Source organism: Scyliorhinus canicula, chromosome 9 (assembly GCF_902713615.1).
Source record: "Scyliorhinus canicula chromosome 9, sScyCan1.1, whole genome shotgun sequence".
NCBI lineage: Eukaryota > Metazoa > Chordata > Chondrichthyes > Carcharhiniformes > Scyliorhinidae > Scyliorhinus > Scyliorhinus canicula.
The window spans coordinates 48,554,663-48,570,097 of NC_052154.1; the positions used below are offsets into that span (position 1 = coordinate 48,554,663).

Consider the following 15,435-nt stretch of genomic DNA (forward strand, 5'->3'; position numbering starts at 1 on the left):
CGGGCCCATTGCCCACTTTGACCGAAGCCTCATTCTGGAGATCCTTCTCATGCTGTGATCGCAAGTTTTCATAGTTTCAAAGAGGAGTTGGTTCTTCTTTGGACAAGGGAGCACCAGGATTTTACGTGGGAAGGTCACTGAGTGCAGACCGAGCTAAGAAAAGAGCAGCTTTTAATACAGTGAAATTCATCCTGAACAAGAGTGGATTCAAGATCGGGATGATTTATCCAGCTTGCATTTGATTAGCGCTCCGAGAAAAAGGGCACTTGTTTGACTCACTGTGAGATGTTGAGTCCTTTTCCTAGAAGCACAAGTTGCTCTCTGTTTAATCTGTTATATGTCTTGGTGTACAGGCACTTTCTAATTTGTTTATTTTCATGTTCGTTGTTTAGGTGTATCCTCGATGCCCTTAGTTATAGTTGGGAGTTTTCTGCCGTTTGTTCCTTACATTAACCTATTTTTCCATTTCTCTTTTCATTATCATTTGTCCTGACTTCAGTCGACAGTGTAGCATTAAGTTAAATAAGTTTTTACTCTCCAGTTGGGAGTCTCTCTGCTAACAAGGTGTGTTAGTTAATGGGAGTGGTATTAGAGGGTTTTCTGCGGCGCATAATAGTTTTGAAAAGAAGCTTAGAATTTGTGTTTAGTTATGTTTTGTCAATTGTAGGCTTTAGATTGTTTGTCACCGTTCCATTTACATTTGGGTGTGTTTGTACTCAATTGCCGTTTTTGGGGTGGGTTTTAGTTTGCTGACGGTATCTGCTGGTCCCTCTTTATTGAGTCATCTGACTTGGCTTGGTGACCATCTTGGGTGGAACTTCTTGCTTCGTCTTAGCTGTGTCCCTGGTTTTATATCTTTCCTTCGGAATGTCTAACGCTGGGTTGAACGGTGGTGGGAGACAAATCCGAATGATTACTTGTAAAACGGTTGAGAGCCTAAAAAATGAAACCCATTTACACATTCAGGATAAGACCAGGCTACTCAAAGGTTGGGTTGGGAAAGATTTTTAATCCAGTTTCAATAGCAGTTGCATGGCGATTTTAGTTGATAAGAGTACAATTCTTTTTTCTTCAGACTGCGGCTGACTCCAATCATGTAATGGTTTGCAGCTACCTGCCAAACCCAAATCCTTTGTCCCATCTGGGATGGCCAGGACTTTTTCTTCATTTATGGCTCAGATGTTCTGGTCGGGGGGGGGTTAGATCCCTTGTGCTGTTTGCTCCCGGATGACAGGGATTTCTCCTTTTTCTCTTCTCATGTCCACCATGAGTATTCCCGCATTGATTTTTTTCATTTTATATTAGGCTCTCCTTCCTTCGGTAGTAGTGGCTGAGTACTCAGCAATTGTAATTTCTGACTTTTCTGTAATTTCTGCCCCACACTTTGTTCATCTGTTGCTGGAGTCACTCAACAGCCACGCCGGAGACTGAATACTGCTTTGCTGGCCGCTAAAAAATTTTTCGCGAGCGCCTATCCACCGCACGACCACATCAATTTAAATAGGTCCAACTCAATCTCCCCTTCCTTAAGGCCGTCCTTGGGTGGGGGTGGGGGATCCGGCCGAGTGTGGTCCATACTGACACAACTTGCTTTTAAACGGGGACACTAAGCTGCTCGCTAAGGTTCTGCTGCTTTGGTTGGAGTCTTGCCTTCCAGGTACACTTTTGGAGGATCAAACAAGTTTTGTAAAGGGCCGTCAATTATCAGCCAGTATACGTCGCTTTTTAAATGTTATTCTTTCCCCCTCCCCTGTAACCCAGCCAGAGGTAATCGTATCTCTAGACACTGAGAAAGGATTTGAGAGGGTGGAATGGGACTATTTACTTGAGATTCTTGGAAGATTTGGATTCAGCCGTAAATTTGGCTCTTGGATCCGCTTGTTATGCCCCTACGGCCAGCGTTCACTTGAGCACTTCATATTCAGACTACTCCGCCTTAAATAGGGGCACGAGGCATGGCTGCCCACTTTTCTCCACCCTGGCAATAGAGCCGCTCTGTATAGCCTTGAGAACGTCTATTTAATGGAGGGGCATTAATCGAGATGGGATGGAACACCGGGTATCTCTTTATGTAGATTACCTACTTTTATATATTATAGATTCAACTCCTTCCATCAATGGCATAATGAAAACACTTCTGTGCTGAGTCTGCACGTTCTCCCCGTGTCTGCGTGGGTTTCCTCCGGGTTCTCAGATTTCCTCCCTGTGGTAGTCGGTATAAGGGGTATTACGGTACCCTGGATAATGCTGTAAGACCATTGGTGTGGGAGGTACCCGAGACTGTAATATCATTGGTGAAGCCTGCCGGCTGGTTCTGCCCAGTAAGGTGAAGTATAAGAGCCTGTGTCTCCCCAGCAGCTGCATTCTGTACCTGCGCTGCTGGGGGAAACATCTAGTACAATAAAGCCTTCAATTGTCATTGAATCTCGCTTCTGGAGTCATTGATCGAGCATCAATTTATTGTACTAGATTTTAAAGAATGGAGTTCCGAATCAAGCCAGAGTGTCTGCAACTCAGCCCCCACGCGGCAAACGCAGCGGCGACCTTCAAACACTGGCTGGCGACCTTCAACGGGTACCTCAGGACGGCCACAGCTGCACCCACGGAGGACCAGAAGATGCAAGTTCTTCACTCGAGGGTGAGCCCGGATATCTACACCCTCATCCGAGGATGCGGACAATTTCGAGGCCGCGATGGCCCTGTTGAAAGGACACTATATTCGCCCAGTAAACCAGGTCTACGCCCAATATCTGCTTGTGACAAGGCAGCAAATCCCCGGGGAATCACTGGAGGAATTCTACCGTGTGCTCCTGGTGTTAGGTAATAACTGTGACTGCCCACAAGTTTCAGCCAGTGACCACACAGAGGTTTTGATCCCGGACGCATTTGTTGCAGGTATGCTGTCCTCCCAAATCCGCCAGCGGCTGCTAGAAAAAGAGACACTAAGCCTCAAGGTGGCATGGGCCCTTGCTAGCTCCATGGATGTGGCCTCCCGAAACACCCGCGCGTATGTCCCCGACCGCGCGGCATCCCCTTGGGTAGCGTGGAACCCCCCACCCCCCCGCCGCAGCCGATTCCGATGCATCACCCACCCCTCCGCAAGCTTGTGCTGCACGACTACCAGGCAACCCCGGGGGGCCCCACTACTATTTTTGCGGACAAGCCAAGCACCCCCGCCGGCTCTGCCCGGCCCGCTCCTCCACTTGCAAAGGGTGCGGCAAAAAGGACCATTTTGTGGCGGTATGTCAGGCCCGGGCGGTCGCCGCGGTCTCTGGAGGGCGAACTGGGACCACCACCCCAACCTTCTCCACAAGCCATGTGTGGCCAGCGGGCGCCGCCATCTTCCTTTCCCAGAGCCACGTGCGGGCCCCAGGCGCCACCATCTTACTCCCCAGGGACTACATGCGACGGATGGGCGGCGCCATCTTGCACATCCTCAGCCATGTGCGACCAGTGGGCGCCGCCATCTTGGCTGGAGTCTCAGGACCCCGATTCGGATGACCACACCTTGCCTGAAGAAAACTTCCAGCTTTTGCCACGACTTGCCTCGGTGACCCTGGAGCAGTCTCGGCCTCGACCGCGACCGTGCTCATCAATGGGCATATATCATCCTGCCTGATCGACTCCAGGAGCACAGAGAGCTTCATACACCCCGACACGGTAAGACACTGTTCTCTTCCCATCAAAACTCTGGGTCTCACTCTGTAGAGATCAAAGGGTTCTGCGTAGCGAACTCACGGTCCAGGGAAGGGAATTTTAAAAATTCCGCCTCTATGTCCTCCCTCACCTCTGCGCTGCCACGCTCCTAGGGTTAGATTTCCAATGTAACCTCCAAAGATTAACTTTTAAATTCAGCGACCCTATACCCCCCTCACTGTCTGCAGCCTTGCGACCCTAAAGGTCGAGCCACCTTCCCTTTTTGCGAACCTCACCCCGGATTGCAAACCTGTCGCCACCAGGAGCAGATGGTACAGTGCTCAGGACTAGACCTTCATTAGGTCAGAAGTCCAGCGGTTACTGAAGGAAGGCATTACCGAGGCTAGCAACAGTCCCTGGAGAGCTCAAGTAGTGGATGTAAAGACCGGGGAGAAGCATAGGATGGTCATCGATTATAGTCAGACCATCAACAGGTATAGCAGCTCGACGCGTACCTTCTCCCCCGCATATCTGATTTGGTCAATCAGATTGCACAATACAAGGTCTTTTCCACGGTGGATCTGAGATCTGCCTACCATCAGCTCCCCATCCGCCCTAGTGACCGCAAATACACTGCATTCGAAGCAGATGGACGACTCTACCACTTCCTAAGGGTTCCCTTTGGTGTCACAAATGTAGTCTCGGTCTTCCAACGGGAGATGAACCGAATGGTTGACCGGTACGGCTTGTGGGCCACGTTTCCGTATCTCGATAACGTCACCATCTGCGACCACGACCAGCAGGACCATGAAACCAACCTCCGAAAATTCCTCCATACCGCAAAAATCCTTAATCTAATGTACAAGGGCAAATGCGTGTTCAGCACCAACCGTCTAGCCATCCTCGGCTACGTACTGCATGATGGAGTTATAGGCCCAGATCCCGAACGCATGTGCCCCCTCATGGAGTTTCCCCTCCCGCACTGTTCCAAGGCCCTGAAACAATGCCTGGGATTTTTTTCATATTATGCCCAGTGGGTCCCCAACTATGCGGACAAGGCACGCCCACTAATCCTGTCCACGGTTTTTCCCCTGTCGGCAGTGGCCCTCCTGGCCCTCAGCCGCATCAAAGTGGACATTGCAAAGGCCATGATGCATGCAATCGATGAATCCCTTCTCTTCCAAGCTGCGAGTGACGCGTCCGACATAGCTCTGACGACCACCCTCAACCAAGCGGGCAGACCCGTGGCCTTCTTTGCACGCACCCTCCATGCTTCAGAAATCCGCCGTTCCTTAGTTGAAAAGGAGGCCCAGGCCATAGTAGCTATGCGGCATTGGAGGCATTACCTGGCCGGCAGGAGATTCACTCTCCTCACGGACCAACAGTCGGTTGCTTTCATGTTTGATAATGCACAGTGGGACAAGATAAAGAACGATAAGATCTTACAGTGGAGGATCGAGCTCTCCACATACAACTATGAGATCTTGTATCATCCCGGGATGCTAAACGAGCCTCCTGATGTTCTATCCGCGGCACATGTGCCAATGCACAAGTGGACCGACTCCAGGCCCTCCATGAGGACCTCTGCCACCCGGGTGTCACTCGATTCTTCCATTTCATCAAGATCCGCAACCTGCCCTACTCCATCGAGGAAGTCAGGACCGCCACCAGGAACTGCCAAATCTGCGCGGAGTGCAAGCCACACGTCTACAGACCAGAGAAAGCGCACCTGATAAAGGCTTCCTGTCCCTTTCAACACTTCAAAGGGCCCCTCCCCTCCACCGACCGCAACACGTACTTCCTGGATGTGATTGACGAGTACTCCCGGTTCCCATTCGCTATCCCCTGCCCCGACATGACCACAGCCACCGTCATAAAAGCCCTCCACAGTATCTTTACACTGTTCGGTTTCCCCGCCTACATACACAGCGATAGGGGTTCCTCCTTTATGAGCAACAAACTGCGTCAATTCCTGCTCAGCAAGGGCATTGCCTCGAGCAGGACGACCAGTTACAACCCCTGGGAAAACAGACAGGTAGAGAGGGAGAACGGAACGGTCTGGAAGACTGCCTACTGGCCCTACGGTCCAGGAATCTCCTAGTCTCCCGCTGGCAGGAGGTCCTGCCTGATGCTCTCCAATCCATCCGATCACTGCTGTGTACCACAACCAACCAAACACCTCACGAACGTCTCCTTGTTTTCCCTAGGAAGTCCTCCTCCGGGACCTTGCTCCCAACCTGGCTGGCAGCTCTTGGCCCCATCCTGCGCCGCAAACACGTGCGGGCGCACAAGTCGGATCATTGGTCAAGAGTGTCTGCCTCCTTCACGCTAACCCTCAATACGCCTACGTGGCGAACCCCGACAGGATACGGTCTCCCTTCGGGACCTGCCGCCCGTTGGATCCCCACCCACACCCCCACCACTCCCCTCCCTCCCACCGGTGCACCCCACAGCCGCCCCCTTCCCAAGTGGATAGGTCCCCCCACTGGTCCCATCCAGGGGTGATGAAGCTGCCGAAGAAGCCGAAGCCATGCTCCCGGAGCCATGGATGCCCAAGCCGGTGCCTGCATCACCGCCAAAGCTGCGACGATCGCAGAGGACGACCAGGGCCCCGATCGACTAATTGCTTCATTCTGACTGCAAATAAATACCGTAAATAGTTGCGACATGTAACGAGGCAAAACACTCTGCTAATGTATACCGGGTACCACCATAACCTCAACCACTGTATAACGCGAGACCACCACCCCGCCGGACTCTTTTTTTTTTTAAAAACAGGGGGTGAATGAGTTAGTCGGTATTAGGGGTATTACGGTACCCTGGATAACACTGTGAGACATTGGTGTGGGAGGTACCCATGACTGCTATATCATTGGTGAAGCCTGCCTGCTGGTTCCGCCCAGTAAGGCGGAGTATAAGAGCCTGTGTCTCCCCAGCTGCTGGATTCTGTACCTGCGCTGCTGGGGGAAACATCTAGTACAATAAAGCCTGTCAATTGTCGTCCAATCTCGCTTCTGGAGTCATTGATCGAGCATCACTCCCACAGTCCAAAGATGTGCAGGTTAGGTGGGTTGGCCATACTAAATTGCCCTTAGTGTCCGAAAAAATGGTAGGTGAGTTCCGAAAATCGCTTGTCACAAGTAGGCTTCAAATGAAGTTACTGTGAAAAGCCCCTAGTCGCCACATTCCAGCACCTGTTCGGGAGGGTTATGGGGATAGGGTGGAAGTGAGGGCTTAAGTGGGTCGGTGCAAACTCGATAGGACGAATGGCCTCCTGCACTGTATGTTCTATGTTCTTAAACTAAATGTCACACGTTTGGCAGCTCCCGCTCGAGATGTTTTTTCCTGTCCTTTTCCCAGTTTGCTGAGCGGATATTTGGTGGAAAAAGGTGTAGAGGTGGTGGAGGAAAATAAAGCAACATTAATGGTGTCGGGAATTGGATTCACGGACCAAAAGTGGGTCAAGAAGGAAGGAGCTGTTGGAGCAAGAAATTCTGTGTGCGCTGCAGGTGAAGATGGCGGAGGGTAAAGGGTCGGTTCTACCAGTCCAATGGTCTATGGAGCAGCTGGTGGACTTCGTAAATGAGAATTTCAGCCGGCAGAGGAGGGATGCCCAGGTGGTAGAGCCGCTAAAACCAGGGATCGATCGGGTGGAGCAGAGGCTGGAGACCCAGGACCAGGCGATTCAGAAAGTGGAGGAGGCGATGGCGGAGCATGAGGAGCAGCTTAGCTCGTTGGCGGCCGAGACTGGGATGATGTGGGAGACCCAGAAGCGGCTAAAGGTAAAGGTGGAGGATCTGGAGAACCGTTCCCGGAGACAAAATTTAAGAATTATTGGGATGCCAGTGGGGATCGAAGGAGCGGACACTGGCTCTATGTAGCCAAGATGCTGGAGGAGCAGAAGGGGGAGGGGGCCTTTGCCCGGCCGCATAGGGCGCTGAAGAGGAAGCCACAGGCGAACAAGCCGCCGAGGCCAAAGGTGGTTCGGGTCCACCAATTCCTCAACAAGATGATTTTCCGGTGGGCCAGGCAGACGAGTAGGAGCAGCTGGGAAGGTAGTGAGATCCGGGTGTACCAGGAATTGGTGCGGAACTGGCCAAGAGGAGAGCCGGGTTTAACCGAGTCAGGGCAGTGCCATTCAAGAAGTGGGTGAAGGTTGGGTTGCTGTACCTGGCCCACCGCTGGGTGAATTACAACGGCCATGAGCATTATTGTGGGACACCAGAGGAGGCAATTGAGTTTCTAAGAGATAATAAACTGGCAGGAGAGGGAGAACATTGAACTCTGGAGGAAGTGTGAGAAGGTATTGGTTCTCTGTCTTTTCGTTTTATGGTTTCTGGGTTGTTGGTTAGGGGAGAACTACTTTGTTTTTGTGGGGTTCTGTGGTGGGATGCCGAGGGAATGTGGAGGGTGAGCACACCTTTTTCGTATTTCATGCTATGGAGTTTTAAAGCGAGGTGGAGGGTGGGAGGAGATTTGGTGCTATGGATGCAGGCTGCCAGGCTAGCTGGGCGAGTTAGTTAACAGGAAGGCAGTGGGGGGGAGTGAGCAGGTGGTTGGCAAAATAGAGGGGGATAGGAGTGTTGTATTGTTTAAGGGGGGGGGGGGGGAGCTGCTGACAAAGGGGAGGCTGCTAAGGCACAGCAAGAAGGGAGACAGCAGCGGTGGACATCCGAGGGTGGGCCTCGGGGTCATGTGACCAGGGCCGGAGGAATGGTCCAAGAAGGGATATGGTTAATTGGCAGCGGAAAGGGATGGGGAGCCACCTCAACCAGGCAGCTCACATGGAACGAGGGGCTGAATAGGCCAGTCGAACGGTCATGTGTGTTCGCTTGAGGAGCTTGACAGCGGATATGGCCTTTTTGCAAGAAACGCACTTGAAGAGTGGAGATCAGATTATAGATACATTTCATAAAGTTTACAGTGCAGAAGACCATTCGGCCCATCGAATCTGCACCGGCCCTTGGAAAGAGCACCCCACTTAAGTCCACACCTCCACCCTATCTCCAGTAACCCCACCTAACCCTTTTGGACACCAAGGGCAGTTTAACATGGCCAGTCCACCTAACCCGCACATCTTTGGACTGTGGGAGGAAACCGGAGTACCCGGAGGAAACCCACGCACACACAGGGAGAACGTGCAGACTCCGCACAGACAGTGACCCAAGCCGGGAATCGAACATAGGACCTTGGAGCTGTGAAGCAACTGTGCTAACCACTGTGCTACCGTGTTGCCCTAGGCTAAGGAAAGGGTGGGTAGGGCAAGTCTTCCATTCGGGACTAGATATGACGATGCGGAAGGGTGGCAGCGCCAAAGCGGGTAGTGTTTGAGGTAGAAAATATAATGGCAGGTTCGGGAGGAAGGCTCATGATGGTGAGTGGGAAACTAGAGGGGATTCCAATGGTCTTGGTAAATGTTTATGCCCTAAACAGAGGCGGGAGCTGGGGAAGAACCTGGGGGCAGCACGGTAGCATGGTGGTTAGCATAAATGCTTCACAGCTCCAGGGTCCCAGGTTCGGTTCCCGGGGCTGGGTCACTGTCTGTGCGGAGTCTGCACGTCCTCCCCGTGTGCGCGTGGGTTTCCTCCGGGTGCTCCGGTTTCCTCCCACAGTCCAAAGATGTGTGGGTTAGGTGGATTGGCCATGCTAAATTGCCTGTAGTGTCCTAAAAAGGAAGGTTAAGGGGGGGTTGTTGGGTTACGGGTATAGGGTGGATACGTGGGTTTGAGTAGGGTGATCATTGCTCGGCACAACATCGAGGGCCGAAGGGCCTGTTCTGTGCTGTACTGTTCTATGTACTTGCACCCGTTGATTGGGAGGGGAAGGGAACTTTAACACAGTCACTGAACCAGGTTGGGCTGGTCAAGTCTTTGGCTCAGGTTCTTTGAGGGGTTGGAGGATAGGTGTGGGCAGTGCATGGAGGGGCCCACAAACAATGTTCACATGTTTTGGGCATGAAAGGGTTCTGGCAGGGGTTCACAGACATTATGTCAGAGGCGCACTGCTGCCTCACGGAACCGAGGTTCCAGGTTTGATCCTGGCTCTTGGTCGCTGTCCGTGTGGAGTTTGCACATTCTCCCCGTGTTTGCATGGGTTTCTCCCCAACAACCCAAAGATGTGCAGGCTAGGTGGATTGGCCACGCTAAATTGCCCCTTAATTGGAAAAAAATGAATTTGGTACTCTAAATTTATTTTAAAAAGTCCACCGGAAGAGGGTCAATTGACGGTATTGCTCGGAGAAGGAAGCTGTTTATCGACTTTTTCAAGAAAAATTAAGCTGTCAGCAAGGGGGTGGGGGAAATAATAGGATTAAAATAGGGAAGGCAGGATGGGTGGAGGGGAACGGCCGGGAGGTTGGCGTTCGGGTAGTTATTTATTTGCTATGAGGTTTTCTGTTTGTTCTTACTCTTTGTGTTGGTTGTGTTTAATGTATACATAAATGCCTTCAAAAAATATTTAAAAACCATGGCTCCTTTTCTGGCTATAAATTGAATTACGCTAAATTCTCCTCGATCTCAGTGATGGTCTATCTCAGAATCTGGAAACAGTTTTGACAATATTTTAAAGTCCTTGCTTGTCTTCACTGGCCCCTGTAGTAATCACCATTTCTTACCTTCTTTGGGGGGGGGGGGGGGGGAAGAGAGCAACACACGGACAACTCGTGGAAATCAAAAGGACTTGAGCACTTTGGTGACCTGTTCATTGAGGGAAGTTTGCCAGTTCGAGAGAGTTAGCGGACAAATCTCAGCTACCAAACTCTAGGAATTTTCGCTACTGTCAAGTTTGCGATTTCTCTCATACTGCTTTCCCTTCCTTGTCTCTGGCTCCACCATCCTCCTTGCTGAAGGATTCAATTCTTGGCTCAGCCTGGTAGGGGGTCTATCTCAGATATGTAGCCACATTCTCTCACCTGATTCCTCCCCTCTAAATGGGGTGAGGGCAAAATGAGAGTGTGAACTGGGCCCTATAATCATCAGCAAAGTTTGGAGAGAGGCCCTTGACAGCGTCAACATCAGACCTTCATATGCCTGCTTGAGCCTAATTCAATTCAAGGTGCTACATAGGACACACTTGACCAAGGCAAGGATGAGTGGGTTTATTTCAAATGCCTAGAATGTTCAGAACAGATGCGATCGCTGTTTGCTCGCTTCAGCTGACCATCCGACATATGTTCTGCCCCAGACTCACTGACCTCTAGGCATTCATTTTTAGCACCATGTAAGGGATACTTTGTTGGAATTACTCCCTATGTCCGCTGATCGCCATTTGGAGTTTCAGATTCACCTGGCCTCAGACCTTTGCCTCACTGGTAGCCTAGAATTGGATACTGCTCCCATTCCACCCAGTGCCTCTGCAGAGGAAATTAAATGTATATTTCCTTTTTTAAAGAACTAGACACTGTCAACTGTAAGGGGTTTTAGGTATAGTGTTTAATTATTTACTTTTCCTTTGTTTGTGATGCTTGCATTCTTGTTGATCGCTTGTTAATATGTAAAACTTTAATAAGCAAAAAACAGACAATATACATAATTCAAATAAGCTCATTTAGGACTGGCGAGCGAGGTAAAAATAACTGCTTCAACTATCAAAAAATATATTTGACATTAATAAACCATTGTTCACATGTTTAGGACATCCAAAGCACTTTTGTAGTTTAGCAGTACACTCATGAAGCTACTCTGGTTCCCGAGGATCCAGTACATTACATCAGAGTCGAGCTATATCCTGCATACTAACCGACTTGAGAATATATAGCAAACATAGATGATAACAAAAATGGAATGCAACTCCATATTGGCTCAGCTGGTTGAAACATTTAGCAGCTACACAATGAAAAACAGGAAGGTTCCATATTCTATCCTTGGACACCGTTGATTCAGTATTGTTGACAATAGATGTGCCAGAGCTGAAATATGAACCCGAGGAAGACAAATAAAACCCATGGAGTGCTCCCTGCTGAAATACATAACATAGAACAGTACAGCACAGAACAGGCCCTTCGGCCCTCGATGTTGTGCCGAGCCATGATCACCCTACTCAAACCCACGTATCCACCCTATACCCCCAACAACGGGCACAGAATTGAAACTCCCACAGTTGTCACCACTGACAATACCTAGATTCAAGCATAAAGGATCACTACAGTTATACCCCAACAAGAAGTCAGAAGTTCAGCAAAAAAAAAATACTAAAAGACTTGTTTTTCCGGTTTAAAAAAATGGAATTGTGGAAGAAGTCATAAAACAATGTGACCAGTTCCCGTAGTATAAACATTTGACATATGGTGTCTTTGAAACAAATACCTGCAAGCACCCGCATGATGCAGAAAAGCTTCCAATCCAGGTCCATGTCTCCCAAGGGGATCATCTGGTACCATGAATATGTCTCCAACAAACGTAAACTGTAGTAACCTAATTTATAAATAAATAGTGTACAGCTTACCAAACAAATGTATACTAAAAATAAAATCACTGAGAGAATATTTCCAGATGAATTTGTGGAAAATAACTTAATTTCTCGCTCCAAATATTGAGGTGCTCAGTCATTCAAATCACACAACTTAATCCAATATCAATCATTTGCTTAAATTTGAAATCAAATCAGGTTAAAACTTCACTTTGTGGTAAATTTACTTTGTAGCAGCAGGGTGGCAGAGTGGTTAGCACTGCTGCCTCACAGCACCAGGGATCCGGGTTCAATTCCAGCCTTGGGCAACTGTCCGTGGTGAGTTTACACAATCTCTCCATGTCGGCATGGGTTTCTTCCGGATGCTCCGGTTCCCTCCCACAGTCTAACGATGTGCAGGTTAGGTGAATTGGCCACGCTAAATTTACCCTTGGTGCCCAGATAATTAGGTTAAGGGGCTATTGGGTTGGGGCAGGGGAGTGGGCCTGGGCAATATTCTATCAGAAGGTTGGTGCAGACCTGATGGGCTGAATGGCCTCCTTCTGCACTATAAGGATTCTATGATTCTATGAAATTGTAGGACCTGTGAACTCCAGCACTAATTTCTATCTAATCAGATAGTTTGTTAAGTTGAGGAACGTGGATGCTACTTCATCAATGCGAATAGATATGTACATAGTGCAGTTTTGAAAACATCTCCTAAACTACATAACAGTACATCATTACAGTTCGAAAGTACAAACTGGATGAATGAACAATGTATGTAATTTGTCAAGCATTTAATGGGACAGATCTGCATTAAATCACCAGATATTAAAAAAACCTCAAATCAAAATGAAGTTAATCTTCATTATAGCATTTTACTGGATTTCACTCAAACATGAAAAGCCTAGGATTTTATTGATCCCAATTAGAGACAACCCCCCCCCCCACAATTTCTTCAATGTACCATGCAACTATAATCAATGCAAGATTGTGTTGCTGTACTGAGAAACAAGTCTACACAAGTTATAATGGTGGATCTGTCCTATGTGAAGAGATTGGTTCGACTGGTCGGACTAGATGCAGGGAGGATGTTCCCCTGGTTGGGGAATCTAGAATCAGGGACACAGTCTCAGGATATGGGGAAGACCATTTAGTACTGAGATGAGGAAACATTTCCTCACTTGAATGGTAGTGAACCTGTGGAATTCTCTATTACAGAAAGCTGTGGAGGCCAACTTACTGAACATATTCAAGAAAGAGATAGATAATGTTTTAAGAGGGTAAGTATGGGGAGAAATGCGTTAAGGGGTAGGTATGGGGAGAAAGCGGGAATATGGCCTTGAGATAGAAGATCAGCCATGATCATACAGAATGGCAGAGCAGGCTCGAAGGGCCGAATGGTCTACTCCTGTTCCTAGTTTCAATGTTTCTAAGGAACCTCAGATCACTTCACTTGGAACCTGTGGCCATGGGCAAGGAAGGGAAAAAATAAAAATAAGTGTTTTTTCTGCTCACTCCTGTTGGAAGATGCATTTGTATGGTCAGGTAACCAGGCAGTGCTGTAATTCATGGATAAAGCCAACTAACGTCAGATAAGCTCTAAAGGAAGACTGGTCACTTAAGATCACTGAGGACTAACAGTGCTTGTGGAACCATACTAATCTTAAAAGAAATGAAATGGGAAAACTTTTCGCAGAAAATGCCTCTCCACGAAACTTAAATGTGTTAATTTTGAGCCTCGCTATTTAATATTTACAAATTTAATGAAAAAAAATCAATACAGTACTCATGATGGAAAGATGTTTCTTTCCTTGCTAAAGTTTGTTGTGTCAAAACACTTGCTTAATAGTGCCTGTTCTCTATGCATTCTGAACTTATTCAGTTTGAAGAATTTTGTTGAAAGGTATTAATTAAGACACTCTTATATTCAATGAGGATCAGAAACTTAATTTGCTTTTTCTAGGACTTTGAAAGAAATAGGAGATAAAATTATGAAAAGCTTTAATTCTGTCTGGCATTATTTAAATGCATTATTCTGTAAAAATAATGAACTGATCAAGGACAACAGTTGTAAATAGAATGTCTTATTGAGAATGTAATATTTTTATTCATTTTAGTTAAATCTCTTCTAATCAGTGCTGAAGCACAAGGATCTTTTTCAAATACTAAAATATGAAAATTACATGAATGATAAACTTCTGAATGAATTTCTTTTTATGGAAATTTATCTAATAATGACCGAAAGTCAGTCACCTCACAAGTGTGCACTAAATTATCTTTTTCTGTACTGTTGACACATATTTGGAAAGCACATCAGGAAATGTAACCCATCCATTTATTTTAAGCAGAAATGCTTTTGCTTATATGTTGCAAAGCAAGACAGGAACTGATGATAATAGGAAAAGTGATGGACCGGACACCTGAAGACACCAAGAAAATAATGGATGGGCTGACTAAAGGAGGGCAATAATGGGAATGAAAGAGGGTGTTGAGGTCTGATGGTTAGAAAGTGAACAATGCAATGTGGGTCCCATTCTTAAGTCACCGTCCATCCGCAAGGCCGTCAGACCTTGCTGCACTCAGCGTTGTCAAGACTCCAGAACCCCCAATCAATGCGAGGCAGCATTTAGCAATGCCCACATTATAAAATTACTCCCTAGTTCTGTTGGACTGGAGGACCACTTTTTGAGACTTGCACGTTAGTACTCAAAACTAAGAGATTGCATTCCCAGTCTACCCAACACTCTCACCTGCCCTCAATGTTCTCAGACCTCAAGATTGACTTCCTAATACATATACCACCAGACCTAGGATCCCACTCCTGATACCAGGACATGTCCTGACATACATCATACACACAGCCTTTATTTCATGGCATATCAAGTATGGTAAATGGATACTATTGAAAGAATAAAACTGCCATATGGTTACCCTTCTTGAATTATTGTTTTCCAGACTGGAGATTCATACACAAATTCTTTCAGGTTGTCATTAGTGACAATAATTCCACCAGTTTTCTCAGCAAGATGCAACAGGAACCTGTAAGAAGGCAAGTGTACATAAAAATAGTTTGTCAATTAAAGTTATGAAGGGGAGTGCTTCAATATACTTTTACTTTGCCAATCTATATCTAAACCATCATATTTCCTATTTTTTAAATCGCCATTTCTGGCTTAAATTCCATAAAACAGGCCTATCTCTGCCACTTGTATTGCATTCCATACCAAGCTCTTTTCCCCATCCTTAATTACAAGTTTCTGGTCATCTCTCACTCCTTTGCTTGGTGCCAGATTTTCTTGTGCCATTTTGCTACGTTAAAGGTGCTATATGAATTCAAATAATTACATACATATGTAAGGTATATGATAAACTAGGATTAGAAATAGTACAAATAATTCAGCAAAGCTT

The 15,435-nt window shown here is 47.5% G+C and overlaps 1 protein-coding gene across 1 annotated transcript in view; it reads right to left on the minus strand.

Moving 5' to 3' along the window:
* The window catches only part of LOC119971300 (NEDD4-binding protein 1-like), a 43,311-nt gene that overhangs the window by 4,388 nt on the left and 23,488 nt on the right, over window positions 1–15,435 (minus strand). The window contains exons 5-6 of the mRNA XM_038806663.1: window positions 14,959–15,066; window positions 11,940–12,047 (exon numbers count right to left, since the gene is read on the minus strand). Coding sequence (XP_038662591.1) covers window positions 11,940–12,047; window positions 14,959–15,066 — 216 coding nt within the window. The remainder of the gene's footprint in view (window positions 1–11,939; window positions 12,048–14,958; window positions 15,067–15,435) is intronic.